General features: G+C 39.5%; 1 protein-coding gene across 1 annotated transcript; it reads left to right on the forward strand.

Moving 5' to 3' along the window:
- The first annotated feature begins 3,506 nt into the window (after positions 1 to 3,506).
- Positions 3,507 to 4,848, forward strand: LOC105229684 (eukaryotic translation initiation factor 4 gamma). The gene is made up of 2 exons (XM_011210115.3): positions 3,507 to 3,633; positions 4,336 to 4,848. Exons 1-2 carry the CDS (start codon positions 3,594 to 3,596, stop codon positions 4,710 to 4,712), a joined length of 417 nt encoding a protein of 138 aa, XP_011208417.3. The 5' UTR covers positions 3,507 to 3,593; the 3' UTR covers positions 4,713 to 4,848.
- Positions 4,849 to 26,609: the final 21,761 nt, after the last annotated feature.

The raw sequence follows: 26,609 nt of genomic DNA on the forward strand, positions 1-26,609 counted from the left end.
AAAATATTTGTAAACATAATATATATATACATATATATACTGTAAATAAATAAAATGCATATGTAATAAACTTGTTGTTTTTTTTTATTTGTTTATTTCGATTAATTTGAAATTTTTGGGTTTCGCAGCGCCTAATAATGGCCTTTAATTTAAGCTTGTATATCACCTCAGCCCATTCTAAATTCCTCAATCACTTCATGTGATTTAGTCATAACACCTAAACCTCCCAAGCCCGGTAGAATTTTGCTAAATAAAATTGAACTTCGGAAACCATAAAGGACGATTCTTAGGATCATATATTGTGACGAAAAAGTACCCGAAAATTATATATAAAACATGAGATATTTAAGTTTTCATCAATATTTATTTTATTGCCTTCAAAGTAATCCCCACCACATGTAATACATTTATGGCAACGATTTTTCCAGTTCTCAAAACACTTTTCATTAGCACTTTTTGGGATGGCCTTAATTTCCTTCAGTCACTTTTCTTTTATATCTTCGATCGACTGTTCCACGGAGCTGAAATTTAAGTCGTGTCGTACCAAGACGATCTCTTAAGCCCCTAGGTACCGAACTTTAAACCGGTCAATGTGTGGGATTGAAATTTAAGGATAGTACTTCTCTGATAATGGTATGTCTGCATATCGAAAATGGGTTGAATCAATACCTCCCTTCGCCCCCATATACCTTAAAAGAGATATTCGTACTTCCGAGAGACTTTGTACGGTATATGTATATATATCGGATAATATGTGAGCTATCACAATGCAAATAAGAGAACCTGTTTTATTCATAGAGGTGTATCTTTGTGACTAAAATAGATAAATTTGGGCGAAAACTTGACTTATCCCTCATATAACTAATATCAGGATTTTTGAACATCCGGCTGACTTTACTTTGTTTTTAGTTTTTTGGTAAGTGACATGTTAATAGTATGTGGTATTGGAAAAAATAGATAAAATCGAATCGAAACTGCCCAAACTTCCATGTACTATACCACATACTATTAACATGTCACTTACTAAAAAATTAATCATATAGAGTAAAGTCTATATATAGTATATATAATTGCTTCGATTTCGATCCTCAGATTGACGTGTACCGCCATAAAGTATAATATTTCCTTGGCGTTGATTCTTTCAAGTTGCAAGAGTATAAAATGTTCGGTTGCACTCTAACTTATATATATTTTCCCGTAGTTCCTAGGTGGAACATAGGGCCTCAAACTTACTCTAACTTAACCTTCCCTTATTTGTTGGCTATAAATTCGGTCGCAATCGTGGCTCTATGTGATGATGCATTATCAGTATTAAAATCCATGAATTATTCTTTCACAATACTGGCCGCTTTCGACGTATCTTATCAAGCAAACCCCTCAATACGGCTAAAAAGAACTCCTTATTGACCGTCTGACCCTTCGGAACAAGTTCTTAAGCACCAAACCACGAATATCAAAAGGCAATGGGCATCACCTTGATTTTTGAGCGACTTTGGCGTGATGTTTTATCTTCCATTTCGGTGATTGTTGTCTTGTTTGCATGTCAAACTCATAAATCCATAACTTATCGGCAGTTATAATGCTCTCCATATATCTGGAATCGAAATTCCCACGGTCAAGCATATCCAAAGAGACCTGTTTACGGTATTCGTTTTGAAAAAAAATCAGCTTTATTGGAACGAGTCGAGCAAGGACGCGTTTCATACCCAAAATATCTACCAAAATCATTCGAAGAAACTAGCGAAAGATGTCGAGCTCTCTTGCCATCGCTTTAACAAACCTACCAATTTATCTCAATACTTTTATTTTTTGAAATATCATTTATTCGGGGAATTTAATTACAATTTCTGGGTGTTTTTTGTCCCAATGTATTTTAGTAGTTGGTTCTACGAAACCGATGAAATAACTACCAAACTATTACCTGCATAATTTCCAATCTTTCCTTACGGCCATCTATAACTTTACCATTATGATCCACCACTTCTTTCAGTTAAATATTTATGCAAATATTATTCACGAAGCTTGAAGACGTAAATATAATTCTCAATTACCATATTCAGTTTCAAAATACAGCGAGACTCTCCAGTGCAAGTATTTTTACAGAATAAAAAAAGAAGTGAGGTTAATGTCTGTACCATCTTGCTGGAGTTGGTGTCAAACCTGTGTTCTTGGCTGCAGAAGTGGAATAAATCCAAATGCGCTTTACATTGCCATCAGAAAACGACATTAAGTATTTGAGATTAATCATGCACGGCACTTAACTCATTGTAGTCAGTAGGAGGCAGCGCAGCTTGGAACTTCGTCGGCTGATAGTTCCAAAACATTGTGGATAAGTAGGTAAGCAAGAGTGCAATCCCTTCGGGCTCAATTAGCGCTACCAGGTGCAAGTCAAGATTCAATTGTGTTAGTAGGGAACATTTGTTGTGAACGACTCCCAACTTTTTTCTGTTGGTTGGCATGACGTCTGTCAAACATATTCAATAACCTTACAGTCATTGTTTTGAAAATGTCAAAGGCAAGGCTAGCCATGCCGCTTGGCTGTCTGTGTAGGCCTTATACCGCTTGGAAGATGCTAGTTGAGTTTGGTTGACGGATAGAGAGGAAGTGATATCGAGGTCCTCGGAGCATACCCCCGTCACTTCCAACCAGTCTATTTTGGATCCGACGTTATCGATTCTTTCATTCTCATTCTCCATGCACGTCTAGCGGAAATCCGCACCTGAAAAAACTTTTGAAATCCAAACTTGGGAGAAAACAGTCGGATTTCATTAGATTTGTTTTGTGTTATCCATAACTATTCCTACTCCAACCAACAATCTCCTTAATTCCTACTGCAAAAAATGCTGTTTTTTCATTTTGGACATGTCTTAGTAGCACCGCTAGCCCCTGACCAAGCTCCCCTCTCTAGCGGGTATATCAAAACTTTTCGAAGCAGCTCAACGCCTGAACCAGTATAACCACTTTCAAATAAACGAGTTGAGAACACGCTGTACCTTAAGTGCCTTAAAAGTCAGGACTCATTTGCTTTTAGACTATCTATTATAAAGAGATTTCCGCCAATATTAGAAGGTTTTTTAAATTCTTCTTGATGAAAAAAACAGACAATTTTCACGAGTATCTGTACTTTTTCAAAGTGCTATGCGGGCACAAAAATTACAATTACTCGTATGTTATCGGATCTCATTATCATTTAGATCAGGTTTCCTTTGATTAATTTTACAACTACGAAGATAGTTTGAAAATTTTACTGACATCACGTCCAATTTTAAGCTATGCGGCTACACGTTCATGAGTTAACAATAGATACCAATCACTCATGAATTGCTATTGTTAAAATTATATGGGTACAGTTTTTCAGAGAACTTTTGAGAGATTGAGTAAACTCCATTCTGAAAAAATTCCACTTCGGAGCGCAGCACCATCAACTTGCGAAGCGAAGTAGACAGATCTCACCAAACCAGGTGCTGTTCAAAGGTCAGCTCTCTAAAACAACCTCAGAAATGTAGCTCAATCAGTCGGGTTATAAAAGCCCATGAGGAAGTGGCTTCTTTAGGTAGTATAAGTTAGTGTTTAGAAGCGTTGATTGCCGGAAAATGCTCTCGAAAACCAAATTCGTGTCGCTGGTGTTGTGCGGTAGGTACCGAGGTTTTTTTGAGTATTTCAAAAGCGATTTTAAGGATACCTCGAGTTACTACGACGTATGCATACAGGTGTTGAAAATACTGTAAGATAAGGGAGTTTGTGATGGTTTTTTTCTAGTACTTTTGTTCGCTACGAGTCCTACAATCGTAGTGGCGATTTAAAAAGAAATAATTCATAATTCATTTCAAGACAAAAATTGAGCCGCGATTGTGTATCTACGACACAAACTTTAAAGGAAAAGAGTGAGGGATTTGGAACTTATACATTTAGTTTTAATTCCTTTTCGAGGAACGCGAATTGCTCCTAGAAAGAGCTAAGAAGACATCCAAGCAAGGAACCCAACTCCTGCTTCAATTGGAGCTGGCATTTTGTCATATATATGACAGGTTATCTGCTGAAACTACCGATGTGTACTTAAGATAATGTGTCATGTTGTGTCTCACTAGTAAACTTGAATGGTTCGTTCTTTGGATGCAAGATTAACAGCATGTTTTCTCGCCGTCCTTAGACTCGGCTGTGCCTTCCTTGGTTGTTTGGCTAGTTTTTGGCGAAGCCCAGCTGGGATTGCTTCTACTGGCATGGGTGCAGAAAGACATGTTTTTCAAAAACTTTTTTTCGTAACGTTTTGTGATATATTTGTTCCAGCAAAACAGTTAAATTAAAATCCAAACACTTCACATATTCTCTTTTCAGCCTTGTTTATCAATGGCGAAATACAAAGTGTCAGCGGTAGACCTTTCATACAACATCAACTTCAGGGCATTGTCGAATCAGCAACAGACACAATAAGAAGTATTATGCACACAATTCATGCAACTGTGATGGATAAAGCGTCAACCTTGGTTTCCACTATTGCCACAAAAGTTGCCAAAGAACTTTTGCCTGAAAAATGTGAAGATGGCGCCGACTGCGAGCGGTCCTTCCTTGAATCCGTAATCAGCAAAACTGCTATAAATCTAATTACTGATAGGTTGAACCCAGCGACAATAAAAACAAATGAGGCAACAACAACTGAAGAACCAGTAACCGAAGAACCAACAACTGAGGAACCAACAACTGAGGAACCATAAAGCAAGCAAAGCGGCTTCATGCTACGACTAAATTAAAATGTCGAAGAGTAGATTTGTTAGAGTATATAAAGTATAATGTTATTGGATTCATAAAAATAAGTATACGAAATAAAATGTTCTAACCACAAGCCTTGAAGCTAATATCGGATATATTCATGAGAAGGTTACAAATAACGCCGACTCAAATCGTTCGAAGCTGATACATGCGGCAACAAATATTGCAATCGCTTAATTTTCTCATTACATGTTATCATACCATTCCAGAACACCTAGAGGTAGTGTGGGAAAATAGCGTTGCACTTTCATTAAACAGAGAATTCCCAGCTAGAGCCTTCAAGCCTAGAGCTTGTGTTATGTAGCTGTGGTATGTTTAGTTTGAAACGCTGCTGTATCTTCAACCTTTTTGACTCGTAAATACTTAAGCTAACAGGTTCCAGAATTTGTAGCATTAGTATTTGACAATGGTCTATGGGATTTTCGGAAAATTGAGTTCACGTCAGTGGTTACTCTGTGTCAGAAAATTAAGTTCTTTCTTCTCACAGTCTTCACCAGTAGGCGTTCACAAACTTACAGCTGTCTTGGAAAACTTAAACTTATGAAGTTTGAAGCTTTAAGAGATCGGTAGAGTGGTTCATAGAAGATTACCCGAAAATCTGGTTGTCGGTTATGAAACTAAAACCGCTGCAAAGGTGACTGAGTCCCTCCAGCTTTTCTGTTTATCTACGAAATAGTCTCCCCAACTGAATAAAGCTGAAAGGCGCTTTTAAATTAGAAATAACTAAAATTAATCTTTGCCATCTCGTGCAACACGTTCAGACAATTCTTCATGCCGTTGAGTGCAATGAACGTGGCGATGTCCTGCGAAAACAAAGCAGCCGCATAATTTGACCTCATGTGTTTGCTGGCAAATCGTGGCTGCCATGAATAGTGGCTACAAGGCTGACGATGTCGTCATCGTCTATTCTAATATCCAATTGTTGCATATCGTCTGCGTGCCACACGTAGCCATACGCCGGTTACCACCACTAAGTATAAGTTATCAGCTAAAAAACAACAATAACAGACCGAGCGTTGACTGACGCGTTCCCCCAACCGTGCGCCAAAGCGAGCAATTGTTAGCCGCGTCACGTTGTAGAAGCGTCGCATACTCGTTAAAGCGACAGCTGCTCCTGCAAGAGGCGGCGCCAGTCTGCAACCGATTGACAACATATCCTTATTGCCCTCGCACACATGCACAAACTCGTTTTGTACGCGTATTTGCGTTTATCGCATGATGTATGTATTTCAAGCCTGGAGACTAGCCGTTTTAGCAGTCGACTGCAGAATCTCCCAGCCGGGTTATGGCCGTTGATGGCTGGGTGTCTGGCGCCAAGTTGTCGCGCCAGTTTTAATAATTGGCGCTGGAAGCTGCGTCCGTTTGGCGCAACGCTGAGACACGTAAACGTCACACTGTGTTAAATATATAAGTTGTTCTTCCTTGTTTTGATTTTCTTACTCATTTAAGTCATATCCGCTTTTTGTTTTCCTTTGTGGTGAGCTTTTGCTTTGTTTTAGACTTCAAGAGCATTGAACTTGAGGGAGATTGCCTGATGAAGCATTCACTAAATATCAAATCAGATTAGTTGGTTGTGTGTGCGCTTCATTCTCTATTGAGAGCAGTTTTTAGTTTGAACTCTACAGTGATTATTCCCTTGGAACGACCGATATCCGGGTCTCCTAACTCTTTAAGTAATATTTTAGTATCCTTACTCCTCGGAAAGCTGCTGGGATAACAAGTGGGATTCCAAAAATTTGTACTTGTATGTTATAAACCCAACGTTCTCCAATGATCTCCTTTCGATTTCTCTCTTGAGAGCTTTTGATTCCGTTTAAACTTGCTTAAGAGTTCCATGTCTTGTGATATCAAGGCATATTTTAGAGCCCATGAACCAAATACGGAGTGAATCCTGTAGAGCTGCAACCTGCTCTGTGGGTAACCAAGTATCGAAGTTTTATTTGAATGTAGGAACGGCATAATGAATCTGAAAACAATGGAACCTGGTGCTAAGAAACTATATTCCGAGCTGACGTGAAGTTAACTAATCGGAGAATCCAACCTTTGTTTACCAAAAATTTAGTTTAATGGAAGGATTTGGATAACATGAAAGAAATGACGGTACCAGTTACAAAAATTTCTCCTTTTCGGAGAGAGAAGTACTAAAAGAAGAATGGAATCATGTATAGCAGTTTACGCAAGTGAGGAAAGTTCTCTGAGCCTCATTCACTTGGGAGTGGCCAGAGACGATTCTTCCATATATGGTCAAACAGCTCACGGCTTCCAGTCTTAAACCAAGTATCCTCTGGGTGGCCGAAAAACATCCGTTTGAAGGCGAGCTAAAACGTGAAGACAATACATCCCACCCCGAGTGGTGCACTCGGTTTTGGTACCGAAATGAAAAATATACCCTTATTGAAAGGATCAAATCAGCCTTGGATGAGAGTCCTTCTTTTGATGACGACTAAATGAACTATTTAACTAAATTCACCTATAAAGCTAAGAGATCTTCACAAGTTTCCAAAGTCTTTGGCATCTGGTACGCTTTCCGGGTTGGACACTGGTAGGTGGATGACTCTTCAATACGGTGAAGGTACTCTAAAATATATTTTGAAAGCGGATGACTCTCCGAAACGTTGAAGCAACTCCAAAATATATTTTGATGGTATGCACAAGTAGAACTCATGCATCCCAGAAATTTCTGAAGGGGAAACAAAACACGCGTTCTTGTTAAAAAATCAGTGAAAGCATCGAAAGAATTTAGATACGTCCGAATGAATACGAGGACTGGGAGACTAGCGGAAGTAGAAAAACGTGTTAGGAAAAGAATTCAATGACTTACAAAATAAGTTGTTTTTGAAGCTTCATCGACTTCTAATCGCTTGAGTCCGTTCGTATTTTCCATGCTTCATTTCAGCAGACGTCTTTTGAGTATAATCGTCTATTATTACCTATTTCTCTTCTCCTTTTGCTCCACCCAATAAAAAACTCACTGTCTACTGCTTCGAATCTTGACTCTTGCATGGTTAATGAGCGGCGCTCAACGCACATTCTGCTTTGTCTTTGAGAGCATATAATACATCATCTCATTCTGTGAACTGTGCGACCGAGTAGCCTAACCTGTCAAAGGACTAAAACTATGATATTTCAGTGTTTGTATGTATATTTCAATAGCTTTAGTGTAGAACCAAAACTAATTTGTGCAACATGCAGGCTTTTGTTGTTAACTGCATGAACAATAACAACAATACACTCTATAAATAAACAGGCAAGGTTCTGAAATGTTACATTCGCATACCTCTGCATGCATAGCCGCCAGGCGGCCCTCTAACCAGTGTTGACTTACAAAACGAGCAGCTGTCTGATTCATGGACAAATTGTGTGGCTTCGACAGGACTCATTTAGTAAGTAAGGCCAATATGAGTGGCTACACCACATCAACAGCAGCTCATACCTTGCTGGAGGGGTTCCCATACTACATCTTATATAAATAACAAATAAGTAGCCTAACGCATTCCAGACTATGCATGTAAATCATTGTCAAAGAGGCAATTGCTTTTTGCTCCTTTCACTGCTTGCAGAAAGCGCATAAATCATTTCCTGTTCGGTTGTGGGTATGGGCTCAGTAAATCGCACTTAAGTTGTTGTTAAACGAGTAGAAATTTTGTCACGTGCTATCTGATTACTTTAATTTACATAGAACAGGTTTTGATTTGAGAAGCGAAGAGGGAACTTAAGAAAGAGCTGAAGGATTCCATGATATAGCAGAAGCCGAGTAAGATACAACTTTCTTCTCAACTAGACGTATTAAATTCTAAATAATAAATAATAAATTCTTTGTCGACACATGAAGGTCGGTTATATAGTCCCCTTTAAGATGGTAAGGTGCAGATAAGTTGTCATTGAGGTCATCCAATGGTAGGCCCAGGAAACGTGCTATTTCAAGGTTAGCTGGACATGCAATGAGGTGGTTAGAGTCAAGCAGGGACTCGTGCCCCAAGCTGTCATGCTGAATATATTTAAATTTGATATATCGGGGTTGATTCTGGATAAGTAGGAGTTTAACCTGCTACAGCATAGAGAACGAAGCTGCGCAGGGTTCACTACCGTTTCTCGCGGCAACACGAGTTCTTCGTCTGCAATGAGTGGTGGTTTGATTCCAAGCACGCCATTCGCTAAGAGGGAGTCGGTGAAGGTGGCTCCACTGTGTGTGTGGCGGTCAGTGCTTGTCTGAAGTTTGGTCGGCGTATTATCTTATGCCATTGACGTAGTTGAGGAAGGCCCTCTTGCTGCTCCTAGGAGGCGGTTCCGCTTCAAGCAAGTGACTGCAGGGACTGCTTTGAACGGAGACCATTCTGCTTCTTAACTGGGAGCCTTTCATGACTTTGCAGAACTTCCGGCGATAGGTCATCCCATTATAGTCCGAATTGCAGTGTTATCATTCAAGACTCAGGAGTGTTGACAGTGAAGCGGTGTTTCAATTTTACAAGGGGATATTAGTGATCTTCTTTACGACTTTTAATAACTTACCACATCGTTGGATCCAAGTTTCAAACATTGCTCGATCCACTTCGAAGAAATTACATTCTTATTTCAATTCTGACAACTGATTTTCGGTAGAAAGCTGAAAAGATTAAATTAGCATACGAAACTATGAAGCTCTAGTACAAACTGGGGATGGAATCAATGTGTTGTTTCCAGATTACTACTGCATAGAACATTTTTGGCAGACTCTTTTTCTCTGAGAATTCACTACAATCATCCTCGAACTCCGGTTTTTTCTCAACATCCCTGCATGTACACATGCCAGACGGCATTAAGGTGCCGAACACAAACTGATTATCGGCTAAACTTTTCGTAAGTATTATATTATAAAGAATGATCCATTTCAAGATTTCCTATTTGTTGAAAGAAAAAACACAGAAACTTCAAATTTAATGGGGTATGTTTGTTATCATTCGACTCTCTTTTAAATATAGGCCGCGGCTACGTCTCAGATGGTCCATCCGTTGAGTAAATTTTCGATGACTCGTTCAAGCATTTCGAATTGTATGAACCGTCTGATGTTTTGCTCCAAGGCCTGATTCGAAGCGGGACTGTCCGCATATACGTAAGACTTTACATATCTCCATAGGAAAATGTCTAATAGTGTGATATCACGCGATCTTGGTGACCAATCCACCAGCCTAAAATGTGAAACTATCTTCTTACCGAAGTGTGCTCTCAATATATACATTGATTGATGCGATATGTGGGAAGTGGCACCGTCTTGTTGAAACCAAATGTCGCCTAGTACACGAACTTCAATTTCAGGCACCTAATAGTCGGTTATCAAGGGCTGATGATTCCCCCAGCCCAAAAACCACTTCAACCCGTTGTTTTTCGGTAGAAAATTACACCTTTGAACTTCTTTACGTTGTTCTTCGTCTTAAATGTGGCTCTTTAAACCTTTTAAATATGACTTGAGATTATACAGACGAGTAAAGATGATTAGTGGAGATTAATTCTTTGTATACCGATTCTTCCAGCTCTGTGAAGAAGTTAACGAATATTTATTGATGTGATTTGTTGGGTAGTTTAATTAATGGACAGTAAAACCGTAATTGTACAAAAAGATGGTATCTAAATCGCAGGAGTTGACCTGCAGTAATACATATACATAACATCAGTATTTTTTTCTATACTCGAACTAAAGCGTGGACACTATGTGTGTCTCAGGACATCAGTCTCAGGAAGAAGCTACCAAATTTATTGACTGACAGTTTGTGAGTGAAGCAAGATCAAGGTATTGAGGGAAATTTTTATTATGTGAATTTGTTCCACGCATTTCCAGCAGACGTAATTTCTCAATCTTCTAAAATATTCAAGTAGATACTGTTAAACAAATAAGTTCGTGGTAAGCTATATAAGTCTAAATGATATTCAGGAGAAATCATTAGACGCTTTTTAATTGTCCGCAATGACCAAGTGTCTTGTTCCCGAGTCGTTGTGCTACTAATGTTTAGGAAAAATATCGATCTTTATACTTTTCTCAGGGTACGTTAGGTTTTCTATAAAACCTGTAACACACAAGAGGAAACATCGGGGACTCTATAAAGTATATGGAAATATATAAAGGGTCACTGTGATGAGTTGAGTCGATCCGTTTATTATATGCAAGCGAGTCCCTCAGTTTTGGAGGTAACACAATAAGATTTTGCACACCTCCTTTCCTCACCAAGTAGTTGATTATTCAACGGAATGTTAGCATACAGTGGCACTTAGCACTTATCATAAATATTTATGAATTTAAACTAAAATCAAAAAATTTCCTACAGGGTATGTTCACAAGTGCATCGTTGCCGCATGCTTAGCCCATGACTTGCGATTTGCCAACACGTTGCTGTTGTGTTGGAATTTATAGCTGCAAAAATGCGCACCAACAGTATTACATTTTCACACCAACAACACTTTCGCACCAGGACACCACCTGCGCCTGCCCTCTGAACCCTTGAAATTGTTAATGCAACTGGCATTTGCATATGTATGGAAGCCTTGCAGCCTTTATATTGTGCACGTATTTATGTGTGTATGTGTGCTTGCGGGTGTGTGTGTTCGTAATTTTTATTGCACACTTGAGGGCGACACTTATTGTTAGGTGTACAAGCGCTGTCAAGATTTATTTATGGCATTTAGACGAAACGTTTTTCTATTGTTGTTGCATGGCGCTTAGAAAGCAATGATTAATGTTTAGTGGGCTGCAAAAAAAAAATAAAAAAAAATTAAATAGTATGCAAGTAGTAAAACGGTTGTCGCGCTGCATTTCAGGAAAGGAAATATTCTGCGGAATTTTAGTGCAGACATATGCAAGCAAACTAGACTTAAGGTCCTTAATTTTGAGCACTGAAAGATTTGAACTTAAGAAAGGATAAACTTTCTTGTCTTACATTGGTATATTCTTCAAAATTTTATTTAATAACTAAACAAGAATTGACAATTATGATATAGAAATGTGAACATGCTTCATCTCTCTTAGAGATCGTCTATTCATCGAGAAAGATTTTAAGATATTTTATGCGAAAACTACACGGTTGGTGTTTGAAAAGAGAAAAAAGGAGAAAGAGAGGGAGAAGGAGAGGGAGAGCATAGGTGCTTTGAATGCTTCAAATTATCGACTAACTACATCTTTGTCGAAATTGGTGTTAAGAGTAGTGTCAAACTGTAGTAAAATAGATAGATTTTTCCCATAAAGGAGGGTTTGCCGGAAACAATTAGCATTAGTAGAAATTGTGTTACGAGAAAACCGTTAAATTCCTAACAACTTCGGTTGTTCGCGATGACGGTTTTCATGTTTTTCCACCTATTTTTTTACTTGAGCTTATTATTCAGTTTAAAAAACGTCTATCAGAACTACCTTTTGCCCATCAGGCGACCTCTTCATGAAACAAGCCGCCGCCAGTTGTCACATTTATAGCCAAATAGCTCATGAACGACAGCTTCACAACAGTGTCAGATTAATATCGGTATTCTGCGTGAGACGATTGTCTCATGTCTCTAATAGTGACTATAGCAATTTAGTGATTCTGTTAGTCAGGAGTCTCATTTTGGTATTCTGGCAGTTACAGTATAGTAGTATACTGTAAAGTAGTTTACTCTATTTGCCAGAATACCAAAATGAGACTCCTGGCTAACAGAATCACTAAATTACTATAGTCACTATTAGAGACATGAGACAATCGTCTCACGCAGAATACCGACATAAGTCGGATTTCACCACGATTTATCGATATTTCCAAGTCATTGCAACGTTGCGTATTACCGAAAGTCAAATAACCATAATGCAGATTCAAAAACCTGTGAAAAGTGAAATTGCTGAAACAATTTGTGATCGTATGGCTTCCCTGAAGCCTATAAAAAATGCACCGACAAACACCATGTCACAGGTCCAGGACGCGAGATAATGCGTTCACTAAAAGTTTCCTTAAGTGAATTGCTTGTGGCTATACCTGTATGGCATGTAACGACGTCTTATCAGAACCAAAGATTGTCTACATAAAGTTTAGTTAAAGCTTTTTGCTTGGACCGAACCTTGACTCAGACATATGATGAAGCTAATTTGGACAAGAGCAACTACTTATATGTAGGTGGTACAAAATGTTTTCAGAGTGTCGAAGAAGATGTGAATGATGAAGAGCGTGTCAGACGCCAAGCAAGTTCGGTATGACAATTTAGCAATGAGACATATTCCATTAAAACCGTATATTTGAAAATTATTCTACAACTCTGCTATCTCCTTCAAAGTAGTTCCCCTTGGGCAGCTATATAGCGATTGCAGCGTTTTTTCCATGCTTCGTAACATTTCTGGAACGCTTCGACTGGATGTCCGCGAGTACCCTCGTCACGGCCGCCTGGTTGTCCGTAATCGACTCAAAATGGGTTCCTTTGACCACCGATTTTGTTTTAGAAAACAAAAAAAGTCACAGGGTAACATGTCGGGCAAATAAGGCGGCTGTTGCAACACGGCGATCCTTTAGAGGCCAAATACTGGGACACGCTGACGGCTTTGTGGCACGGCGCGTTGTCGTAATGAAGTATCCAGTTACGAGCGATGTCATGTTGACTCGTTTTCGCAATCTTTCGAGTACTTGGCAATAGTAGACTTGACTCACAGTTTTCCCCGGTGGACCGAATTCTTTGTGGATGATTCCACGGCTATCAAAACGGCAATAATCATCGTTTTCACCTTCGACTTGCTCATTCGAGCTTTTTCCGGGCGGGGGACACGCGAGGACAACCGTTGTGAGCTTTGGCGTTTGGTTTCCGGGTCTAAGAGCACTATCACCATACACTCTTACAATTTTAGCGTACGTTTCTGAAGCTGTTTCGCCCAATCTGGCGTAAAATTTTATCGCGACGCGTTGCTCTTGATTTCGTTTTTCCATTTTCGTGACGAGCACTACAAACACACGTCTACTCAACTTGACGCAGCAGGCGAACTAAACAAGCTAGAGCGATAGTACATATATCAATGGAGAGGGGAGGGATGCCGGAAAAAGAAAAAGGTCACAGGTTTACAACAAGCGCGGCAATAATCAGTCTCATTACTTAATTGTCAAACCTCGTAAAGGTTTTACTAATAGTAACAGTCGATTGAAGGGGAGCCGTGCATCATGAGTTCTTGCCAAAAGGTCGTACGGTCCATAAAAAGTATTAGCTGCAAGTTATGCTAAGCAATCCGCCAGAAACGCCTGGATATGTTGAAGAACAAATATTGGCTTTTGCACCATGATAACGTACCTGCTCAGGCAACGTTGGTTGTGCGCGAATATTTGGTCAAAAACAACGCACTACTGGTGCTGACAGCCACCGTATTCCCTAGACCTGGCCGCTGTGACTGTTTTTTCCAAAAGTGAAGAAGAAAGGACGATAATGGGCTACGCAGAAGGCTTTTTTATTAATGTACCCATTCAACCCAAAAGTGAGCTTCGTAAGGCTATCAAGCCTGTCACACGTTTGATGAATAGACCCTAAGCGAGATGGCCACCGATCCTGATTTTCACAAGAAAATTTTGTTGAGTAATGAAGTTCACTTTTGTTCCCCTAAGATCCTGCGATAAATTCTTCCATAAAGTGGATGGACACAGCTTCAATTGTTACGCGCGTTAGTGGTTGGACTGATTGGGGTTTTCTTCGATAGTCTGCCGTCTTTGGTGGGCACTATACGATGTCTCAGCGGATTTGCGTTGAGTTTTGTTGCGTACGAGTGTGGTGTCGTTGACTATGGTGTTTTCCCATATGTTCCCAGATGTGGTGATTACATTGGTTCATATTAGGGTGAGCCCTTTTGGTGACGGGTGGAGTTGTAAGCGGACTTAACTCATTTAAACAGTTGCATTGAAATGCCTTAATGTCTTATGTCTATCACAAATGACGGCTCCGTACCATAACACCAGACTGTCATCTTATATTTAGAAACTTTCAATATTTAGATAATAAATACGCCTCCACTTCAGCTCCTAGGAATTTCTGTACAAAAACCTGTCTGCATAAATGAAAAACAATAAATTATTAACAGCTGTAACTCCGCAACATTTCACTTCCTCCGTTCGCCAACCTTTTGCTGTTGTTTGCATTTAGGTTTTTCTACGGAGCTTTCTGCTTGCTTTCGCAGTTCAATATTTGGTTGCCGACATTATTTGCAACTTGCCAAAACCTTTTTGCAGGCGCATTTTTTCACGTATTTGTGTATAAATTTGCACCGAACTTTGCTGATTTCAACCGAAAACGGCAACTTTACGTACACAAACAATCAATGGCATCAAAGGAGCAAAGTATGCGTTGAAGGCTAAAAGGAAAACATAAATAAATCGTAGAAAAACGCTCGAACTTGCTGTTTTCCTTAGTCCATGAGCACTTCCGTTTTACCATTACCGTTACCTTACTTTCTTACTTTCTTCAACTCTAGTTGCAGCAAAGAAAAAAAGAAAAAACAAACGTTGAGTAAATTTCTGACCCGAAATTCTTATGTCTGCTACAGATTTTTGCATCATTTGCCATTGTAGCTAGGTATGTAAATCTAGTTTGTGCTGCGCAACCTTTTTTCGACACTCCTTCGATTGCTGCCAATGTTGCATCCGGTAAATTTTCTCACCATTTGACAAATAAATAAATTGAACAATAAATTTTGCTAGCAGTTTTTCGCACGTGAGCGAATGGTCAATATACGAGCACACGGCATGCTGCTATGTCGTTCAAATTGCAGGGTATATAGCGGTACATGCATACAATTGAACAAGTGAAACGGCATATAATATTATTGAACAAGTGGAACGGCGTAGCTGCAAAAGTGTTTAGAATTTAGCGCGAGCGAAATATATGGGAATTCTTAAACAATATTTATTGTATTTTTACTGGCATTGTTGCTGTGAAAAATTGGCAATGTTATGCAAATTGCAAAATGTTTGCCGCGCAGACTATGAAATATTTTTATTATTTTTTGGCGCATGTCATAAAACAGTATTTTATACGTACCATTTGCGCAGTTTGAGGTTATGTAAATTTATTTTTTTATGGAATAGAAAAAGAAACGCGTGTCGCAAATCTAAAATCATAAAAATTAGTACCTAATCGTAAATTCCAATCACTCGCACTTTGTAATTGCTTCAGAGAATTGAATGTGTCGCTACAGTCATGTTTAAATATAAAATATTGGTATTTATGTTTGTTAGGTTGTGCTGTCTATTTTTGGCATTACTTGACTCGTTTGGGCAATAAATTTAGGAGGCGCAAACTTAATATTAAAATCTAAACTAAACTACCATAAATCCTTTATGAATTGTTGAATTGAAATCGGCGAGGGAATGAGTGATACACGTAGCTATATCTTGCGAATGTTTTTCTTGAAATGCATCCAAAACCCCTAGACTCTTACTATCGTCGAAACGTTTCATAACTCAAAATTGAACCAAAATTAATTAATCTCACATTTAAGTAGAAGGTGACGACGAAGCAAAAAAAGTATTGATTTTACATTATGAATACTATCTCAAACTCCAACGACGGTTCCAAAATCCAAGGTCCTCGATTACTCTCTCTCTCTCTATCTCTCTCCATCCGTCTACCAAACTCAGCAAGCATCTTCTTAGCGGAAATACTAGACATAAAGAAGGTCATTAGGGTTCTACTGAATAACTGCGTTGAGATAAGCTGTCATATCTAGAGATAGCCAGGCGTCATTGCTAGCCTTGTGGTCACCAACGATTAATTCCTACATGGTCAACAAATGTTGGAAGGCTTTAAGCTTACTTTCTGATCAACTGCACTATAATTTGCTTTGACGCTCTTAGGAACCTTTTTGGTAACGAAAAATCAGAAGCATAATTGAGCCCGAAAGGTCTACAATCTATCTACCACATTTGGAACACTGAGACTATACTGAGATTTTATGAAGTTGGAGCTGCTAAGGACTATTAAGGGCTGGAGGTGCGCAACTAAGGTTAAGTGACATACGGTCATCATAATAACACGAACACTGCATTTAGTAGTCAACCGGAACCGTAGTAAAGTGTCCTAAGATATTATCTGCAGTTAATTATGGAATACGTATAAATTAATAGATTCAGCTACTACGATGGAAATTCAAAAATTCTGTTTTAGAGCCAGAATATTACAATTCGAGTTTCTTGTTCTTCTTTACTGGCGCAGACACTGCTTACCTGGTTATCGCCGAGTTAAAAATAACACCCCAGTGGTTTCTTCTTTTCACTGTTTGGCGCCAATTCGAGATATCGAGTGCTGCCAGGTCCTTCTCTACCTTAAAGCTTATCCCATGGTAAGTAGCGCGGATTGTAAGGGGCACCTTTACAATTGGGCAGAGCACACATAGGTTCCAATCCTCAGGCATGATTTCATCCGACCATTTCTTGCCAAGAAACTGATGCATGAATATTGTCAGTTCTTTACTTCTGCGGCTTTGTTGTTCTTCAGGAGGGTAATTGTCATTCGAACCTCTTCATCTTTATTGCATTCGAGGCTGTTGTTTCTACGTAGCGGGTTCCATACCCAGTACACATGGTCGCTAGGCGAGTGATAGAAGGCTTTATACACATTTATATAGCGAGTCGTTTGTTTTAAGACCGACTCCCGCTCGCAGCTGCACTTTTGGTAAGTAGACGCTGCAATTAGGCTTCGGCGAATCTTTAAACGGAAGCTTACTCTCTTTAAATCGTTGCCACAGGCTCCATAAGGGTTGGCTACCGCATCTTACACAAGGATTACTCTCGTTTCCGGGTTGCTCGGCAAGAACCCAATAGCAGAAATTGGGTATAGTCCTACAACTGTAACTGCTTACCAAAAACTTAACTATACCCCATTACTCCACAATTCGAACTAATTAGTAAAGCTAAAATCTTGAATCATAATAACTGGGTGATGCTTAAGCCAAAAGAAAATAATATAAATTGAAAAGTAACATTTTACTGACATGATTCGATCTCCTGGAAAAAGAAGCTGCGGAAAAGTGCAATAGAACCGCAACCGCTTTGAGCCCCACACTGTACAAGTGGAGCTTCGAAAAGAGAAAAACGACAGTGAGACTGTTTCACGGATAGTTCTATTCAAAATGGTTCTAGAAACTAATCAGTTTTCCTAGAAGCAAATTAAAACAGCTTGTGAGATTTTATGTAGGTCGTTATAGGCTATACGAGGTATGACAATTAAGTAATGAGACTGATTCCATAAAAACCGTATATTTGAAAATTATTCTACAACTCTGCCATCCCCTTCAAAGTAGTCCCCTTGGGCAGCTATACAGCGATTCCAGCTTCGTAACATTTCTGGAACGCTTCGACTGGGATGTCCGCGAGTACCCTCGTCACGGCCGCCTGGATGTCCGTAATCGACTCAAAATGGGTTCCTTTGACCACCGATTTTGTTTTAGGAAATAAAAAAAAGTCACAGGGTGACATGTCGGGCGAATAAGGCGGCTGTTGCAACACGGCGATCCCTTTAGAGGCCAAATACTGGGACACGCTGAGGGCGGTGTGGCACGGCGCGTTGTCGTGATGAAGGATCCAGTTACGAGCGATGTCTGGGCGCACCCTCTTGACTCGTTTTCACAATCTTTCGAGTACTTGCGTTGCTCTTTTCAGAGTAGTTCTATGACTAACGGCTCAACTAGCACTGCGGATTCGGATACAATGCGACACGCCGAGGCAACTCGAGTACTTACGGTCTATATTTCGGCTTATATTTCGTCACCATATCGAAAAGTAATGACAGACCGACGCGCTTATTATTAGAACTTCACTAAAATGTTGCTCTTTTTAGACGCGATTACAACGTTCGCACCCTTTCTTAATAGAGCAAAAGATGGATTCCTCAAAAATAAAAATCTCACCTCACTTTTCTTCTATTGTCTTGCTCGCTTTTATTATTTTCCTTTTATTTGCGCGTCATTGTGCATTTCGCTTTCAATTTTTCATTATTTGTGGCGAAAGTGCAATAACAGTAAACACTAAATGAGTGCAAAATGAATTCCCAACGGCACAGCCATACCCAAACACCTCCATTCAGGCACACCGCAGCCGCAATAAAAATTTATTATTCACTTGTTCAGTTGACAAAAGCTTCACTTCGCCGTCGACTTCGTCGCTAAACAAGTAGCTCATTTCCATAGTGAATAAATTTTTTATGGCACCTTGTAAAAGGTTTACACAACAGTGTGAATTATTTATGCTAATCGTAAATAAAAACCTAAACTTTTTGGTGCTACGAATTTTTATTGTTGAGGAAAACTTTGGACTGTGTGTATTTTATGACGCAAACTGAGACGATTGATGTCAGGTACCGACGCGTTTCGTTAATTTTTCGGTTGGAATTCGTCAGAGCCGTTGAATAAAGACGGATCTGTCGTAAGTATTTCACTTGCTATATATTATACTAGGATTTGGGCTACACTTCCTTCGATGTGTGGTTAGATTTATAAGATCGTAAGTTATCTGATGGAGCCACATGAAAACATATGATGACTATATTCTCAAAGTGTGGACATATTTATGTTGTCGGATACTTTCTTAAGTATATTACAAAGTTCACGTAGATACTCGTAAATAGAAAATAGTTGCGGTTTTCCAATGCGATCTATTTTCTATTTGGCCTCTCCTCTATCACATATGATTACAAATTTCCAGCGCTCTGAATAATTTATAAGGAGCTTGTTGGGTGCGATCCTAAGGCCACGAGCCTGTTTCATGCAATCCGGAATCAGATGTTCTGCAGTTTCGTTTCCATGTCGTAAAACCGCAGTTTGCAAAAGAGACAATACCTATATTGAACAAGTGCCTCCTGAGCCTGTAGTGCCCTGTATAGATCGTGACAAGGAGATGGAATTTCCACCGGGGGAGGTTGATCATATCTCTAAGTCTTGCAAGGTTGTAACATCTCAGTAGTAAATAGCTTGGCGTTGTGCATTCTTCCTACCTGCTGCCAACTCTCTCCTCCGTGCGGAACAACTTCAGTTCGGCTAGTTCGTCTGCCAGCTCATTGCCGGCTACCCCTTTATGCTTCTAGTAGTCTAACCATTCCAGCCATTGATATACCTTTTAGTGTATTAGTGTAGAGTGTGAGAAGTTTTGTAATCCTAAATCCATTGTTAAGTTAATTTTACCATTTTTCATTTTCAGGCTTACCCAGATGTTGCTTTAGCAAGAAGCGGAAGAAAATTTGTCCTATTACTTTCCGGACAAATCTTGTACAATATCTTCCATGATCGTTGATATGAAGTGTAGATGACCTGTCCGCTCTAGTACGGGTCAATAAAATAACGGAAGGCGGTAGACTCGATAAACACAACTGACTCCTCATAAGTTTCTCGGCTTACTAAACTGGCACGAAGTTCTACGCAATTCCTCAACTCTTTGTTCAAACACTTCAGCTCAGAGAGCATTCAGAAAAACTCGCACTCAGCTGCGATGGTGAGATAGTAATACTCGTAAAGGTTGACTTATTTGGTTTCATAATTTTTAGTTTTCAGATTAGATAAATTTGTTTAATCGTAATAGCTTTCTAGTTTGTTGAACCTAATTTTTATAAAGACCCTCCAGGATGGGTGTGTTACTGCATTGTCTATCAGATATTGTTCGAACTTATCGGCTCTAAAAGTTGTCATGGAATTTGGAGATTACGTTGTGTAAGAAGCAGTATGAAACCTAGTTGTGAGAAAAGGCATTCCCAGTGTTCTAAGTATGTAAGATTCCTTAAAATTGACAGGCAAGTTAGAGTAAAACTTATCTTTAAGATTGGTTTGAAAGCTAACCAAGCAGAAGACGACGCAGACATTTCACAGCCAAAGTAGCGGAATGCCTTAGTTTAAGGTAATGTTGTGGAGCCCAGCCAGAAGAAGATGACCCTAACATTCCGTGGGTAACTCAACATATTACAAATGTTTGCCATCGAAATTATTAGAAGCTCTCATGCTAAATTGAGCAATTTTCTTTAATTTCTTTTTGAATGTTTATTGCACTTATCAGTTAATTTAATTACTTTATGAGCCCACATTCCTCGACTCGGTTACGACCGCTTACATACGATTTGTGGCAAAATAAAACCGCACTCTTAAACATACGTATTAGTCATATTTTATATCGAATTTCGCTTTCACCATAATTGGTTCGCTCACGAAATCTCAATAATTGTATGCCAATAACAATTACGAAACTTTTCTCATTACATTTGCGACGATGACGGCAGCTGCCTTAGCAAACTTCTTAAAACGAAATTAATCCCATTCGAGGAATTTGCGAAAAAAGTTATTACATAATACATACAATCGTGTATATCGTCACTCATACTCGTATGTGGGAACATAAAGAAAACTTTGAATTATTTTTATTACATGTATACGGCTCGCTTTGCTGAAAGTTCAATCCATGCGCGAGTGAGCACCAATGAGTGTGTGGAGACATGTAGACATAATAATGCCTTTTATAAACGACCAAGATTTACTTTTCCTTCACTCAAATGCCGAAGAAGTTTACAGTAAAATGAGAAAGGTTTGAAAAGTCGAGATTGTTGAAGAAAGGAACGGAGTAATGGACAGCGTTCGTGTTTTATACAATGGAGTCCACATTCCAATTTGGATACTGAAGAAAAGAACTAGGTGACAAATTAAGCCCCAACTGCTGAAATGGTTAGATATCAGACTTATCTCAGATGGATTAAACGTGTCAAATTCGTCGTTGAGCTTCGTCTGAAGCGATCCGATATGTCATTGATATGATTATGAGTTCTGGCACGTTCACCCGAAAAGGGAAGAATGTTTCTGATGAGTTCTACCAGTTAAAGTTGAAACCGTTGTGTCTATTCTGGTAAGAAATAGTAGGTCACCGCCAAGTTGAGAAGTACACTTTTTGCTGTTTTACGTCTTAAGCACAGGGTTCGTCCGGAAATCCATAGTATTGAGTCGGTTTAAAAAATTGATTGAACCAATCGTCACATTCTTTTTTTTTATTTTAAAATTGGCTCATTATGGATGCAGCTCTGCCTGCTCTGCGATTTCCAAACACTGAAGGCGTCAAGGAGGGCGTTCTCCGAAATAGCCTTGAGAGCCGATGTAGATGCTGCTTGGGTCCCCTCTGTCGTCTCAAAATTCTTGCCTCGGCCTTTTCAGACAAGGAAACAAAAAAGTCCGGGCGGCCACATCTAGGCTGTAGGGCGGCTACGAAAGCGTTGGGATGCCAGTCTTGGTTAGCTGTTCATAAGTAAGACGGTGTTAGCCGGGGCGTTGTCGTGGTGCAACTTCTAATCGGCTGCGATCTCTTGTCGGAACTGATTAACCCTTTGTTTGAGTCTCTTGAGGACTTCGACGTAAAGGTGGACGTGTTGACGGTTTATCCAGGAGGAACAAATTCATGGTGCACGATGCCTTTGACCTCAAAAAAGACAATGAGCATCATTTTTACTTAGAATTTTCTCATTCATCAGCGACCTCTTCCCGGTCTTCCATAAAGACCTGGTGCCACCGAAACACACCACATCTTGCTAAAGCAACATCTGGGTAAGCCTGCTTGATCATATCAAACGTCTCTGTCGCAGATTTAATGAGTTTAACACAGAATTTAACCGCGTACCTCTGCTCAAACGAACGCTGCTTTTTCGGACTGTATCAGTCAAAGAAAGACGTCGTACGAAAATGTTTGCCCAGACTCTTCAGTTTCTTGGAGACAACTCGTTCGTTAGCTAGGAACGCCATCTACCGAATCCAATCGGTGCGCGCACGCTCCGAAGAACAGTCGAGGCGGAAGAATATTCTCACTCAACAACTGCGTTTTACTGGTTCTATGCTTCATTCCGACTGGCAAACTGCCAAAAAAGCTTGGCCCGGCTGTGTAAGCTGACATTGAGAAATGTCAAGAGCTCCGTCAGGATCGGTAAGAATCTAACCGAGCCGTTTGATACTAAACGAGGTTTCAGGCAAGACGTCTCTCTACCGTGCCACTTCTTCAATCTATTGACAATATTTGATGAGTCGGCGTTACGAGTTTTCGTGAGATAGGTATTCGGAAGATTTATGGTTCTTTTTGCATTGGCAACGGCGAACACCGCAATCGATGGAATGATGAGCTGTACTATATGAGATATGTGACAACATTGACATAATTCAGCGAATTAAGAGACAGCGGCTACGCTGGTTAGCTAGTGTCGTTCGAATGGATAATAACATCCCAACTCAGGGAGTATTCGTCGCAATCCCGGCTGGATGAAGCGGAGAAAGGGGAAGACCTCCAATCTGTTGAAAAAACCAGATGAAGAAGGACCTGTCTACGCTTGGAATCTATAATTGGCGTCAAATAGTGAAAAGGAAGAACGACTGCCGCGCTGTTGTAAACTCGGCTGTAATCGGGGAACCGGTGTCTACGTCAGTAAAGAGGAAGAAGAACGAATACTACCTCATCAATTTCTTGCCGTGGAACAGCCATTTGGAAACAAATATCATTTTCTTTAATATAGATTCGACCTTGATCCACCAAATAAGGAAATCACGGCTAAAAATATCTTTATCGCTGTCACATTTTTCTCTAACTGGAAAATCCGCATCGTATCATGCGGCCATCCAAGTACACTGGTTTGCCTTGCTGATGCCGACCAACTTCGTTGTGAGTTAAGTGAAGGCGGATGAAACTGAAAGCGGAAGATATAAATCTTATCTGTTTACTTTGGTCGACCCTCTGGACTTGTCCATTCGGTTAGAGAGGGTCTGCGTGCAAATCTGGACCCTTAAATCGAATAATTCTAAGCAGTTTTAAATAAGTTTTGCTTCGGGCACACGACTTCTTGGACTCTAGTTGCCACAAAACCTATGTTACTCTGAGCGTAACAATTTTGCAGCTTACTTATGTCACTTCATATAACAACAAAACTCGAGTATGTGTTCGCTTAAAACTCGTTTACTCTTTCTCAAATGCAATCACACCAAAGACTCCATTGAGACGTTGAGGTGTTTCTTTCAAACTATTTAAGATGTACTTCTATCTATACATACATACTCATATAGGTATGCCACTGCTTATGTTCCTGTCTTTCGTTCTCAACACTCCACTTCCCCTCCACCTCACTGCAACTCTAGTCTCCAGTTGCGCTCAAGTGTCATCAATACACCGACGTTGCAGTAACTCTGGTAGAATCACGTCCGCTGACAATGTAAATTGGAGCAAATGCGTGAGTGCGCGTGCCAACACTGAGAAATGCATATCCTGCAGCGACAGGATACGACAATTCAACGATAGTGGTGCCGAGCGTAAGCTGCTACTCGAAGATTAATAAGTATGCGACAGATGCTGAGGAACGTTGCTGTTGGCTCGTCGCTGGCATTATTCAGTTTAACTGTCACTTTTGTTGTTATTTGGTTGTTGTTGTTGTTGTTGGCGGTAAAGCAAAGCTATCACAGATAGCAGAGCATTTAATGTGCTTCTTCAAAGTAGACGTCAGCGCTTGGCAAAGACTCACAGGATGCAGTATAATGTCTGACAAAGGATTGTAACCAGCGTTGTTGGCGTGGTTGGAGGGGTGGGAAATTGACTTATTTAGTGGGTGGCGTTATACTAAGTAGGAGTACATAAGTGGAAACAAAGTATTTTGAAAAGGAAGCCAATCAATTCTAATTTGTGTTTATTAAAGTGAAATGATGGGCATAGCAAAAGATATAGAGGAGGAAGAGAGCCAACGTTGATAAACTCGACGAACTTTAGTAATTAAATCTTTTTACTCAACAAATTGGCAACATTTCGCTGAAAAATAAAATTAGTTAGATAAAATTTTGCCGGAGAGCTTCTTTAATATAAAACTCACAAGAAAGGCTCGCTGTAGAGAGAGTTTCTTAAAATCGGCTCGAGTTTTCAGAAGTTCGGTCTGCCTGTATGGATTTTGTATCTTCCTTTTTAAGAATGTATAGGAGTTCAGCGCTGACAGACAACAGCTGAAGAAATTCGCGAGACTCAACCGAGTATATCGAGAAGAGTTGTGTGATAAATCATTAAAACTTGAGCGTTCGATTTGTTATTTAATTTCCTGGTCAAGCGGAAACAACAAAAATATTCTGTGCGGTGACATTCATCGATTATTGTTTAATGATCTTCAGCCCATGAAGTTCATTTGAGCTTTTGGATGCTTGATTGCAAAATGAAATGTTGGAAGGCGATATGTATTTAGATACGTTTAGTGAACTTGTAATGATCTATATTTGGAAGATGCAATTGAAGAATGAAGTCATATGTAGAAGTTCACAGAAGTGAGGAAAGCTCTTTTACATGTGGCTCAAACAGCTCACGACTTCCGGTCTTAGACCAAATGAAACAGTTTGCTGCTATAAACTCCGCTGTAACCGGGTAAGCGGTGGCTAAAAGATATAAAGAATAAGAATTATATACTCCGGCTTGCCTTAAATTGTGTCTCTAGGTGTTATGTAACCGCTAAACGATTCACTTTTTTTATCCATCAAGTGGCTCTTGATATATACTTATTTTGAGATCATTTCTGTTTCATGAAAACGGCGTTCAGCTTTCAGAACTTTGCGACCTTTGCAGTAACGTAGTAGTTTTTTTTATTGGATCCTATTTTCAGGAATATCAGTAAAAAAATTTAGAGGAAAAGCGTAGAACTAATAGCCACATATTTGTACAAACTGTGTATTGAGTTCTCTCTTGATCGTTCCAAGCGGACATGGTCTTTGCCTAGAGTGGGTCTAGAGAGGCTCCTGATTTCGTCAACTTGTCTGTTTTCGTCTTTAAAATGTTCCTGTGAGCAAGATCCCTGTCAGTCCTCCCGTTGTTATTGAGAAGAACCCCACAGATGAGTTTGGTAAACGGAAGGATAAAGACAGACATATTTCAAAATCCGCGGCGTATAGTCCCGTCCCTATATATTGAATAATAATAAAATCTACTTTCATTTTATAAGATATATATTCAGCAGATATTCGGTTCGATTGTAAAACATTTATACATATGGTGCAACTATTTTTCATCTTTATTCGATTCTATAATTTTATCTTAATTTTTCATAATAAGATATTGTAAAGAGTTATTTATTTCGCTGTTCTCTAGTTTTTTAAAGAAAAAACATTGAAACTTAACATTTAATGAGGAATGTTTATTATAATTCGATAGAACAATCTTTGCTATTTATATTTTGAAGATTACCTCTTTCAAATATTAGCCTTAGCTGCGTCTCAGGTCCATCCGTTGAGTCCAACTTTCGATGACTCGTTCAAGCATTCCGACTGGTAACTGGAAGAGGACACACCTAAAGTTTTGTTCCAAGACCTGAATCGAAGCGGGATTGTCCGCATAGACTTTGGACTTTATATATCGCCACAGAAAAAAGTTTATCGTTGTGATATCACAAGAACTTGGTGGCTATCGATCGGCCCAAAACGTGAAATTATCTGCTCACCGAAGTGTTCTCTCAATAAATCCATTGAATGGTGCGGTCTTTTTGAAAAAAAATTGTCGCCGAGATGACGAGTTCAGCTATCAAATAGTCGGTTTTCACGGCGCTATAACCGGTGCTATTGAAGGTTACGTTTTCAGCGGCATAATTTTAAGAAATACTCGTATCGGCCCACAACGCACATTAAACCGTTGTTTCTCTGGATGAAATGGCAGCTTTTGAATCTCTTCAAGTTGTCCTTCGTTCCAAATGTGGCAACTTTGCTTGTTTACTTTGCATTGAGCCAGAAATGAACTTCATCGCTGAACAAAATTTGGCTCGAAAACGTCGGATCTTCTTGGAACTCTTTCAGGGCCCATAGAGCTAAGCGATGTCGACTCATGCCTGTTCTGTCAAAAAAAGGCTATTGAATAAGGAACCTCTACTTGGATGACCTGTAA

Source organism: Bactrocera dorsalis, chromosome 4 (assembly GCF_023373825.1).
Source record: "Bactrocera dorsalis isolate Fly_Bdor chromosome 4, ASM2337382v1, whole genome shotgun sequence".
NCBI lineage: Eukaryota > Metazoa > Arthropoda > Insecta > Diptera > Tephritidae > Bactrocera > Bactrocera dorsalis.

Excerpts from the sequence above, each read along its gene's own strand:
- LOC105229684 (XM_011210115.3), top strand. The coding sequence starts at position 3,594 with ATGCTCTCGAAAACCAAATTCGTGTCGCTGGTGTTGTGCG. Across the intron at positions 3,634-4,335 it reads CGTGTCGCTGGTGTTGTGCG|CCTTGTTTATCAATGGCGAA; the intron begins GTAGGTACCGAG and ends TTCTCTTTTCAG.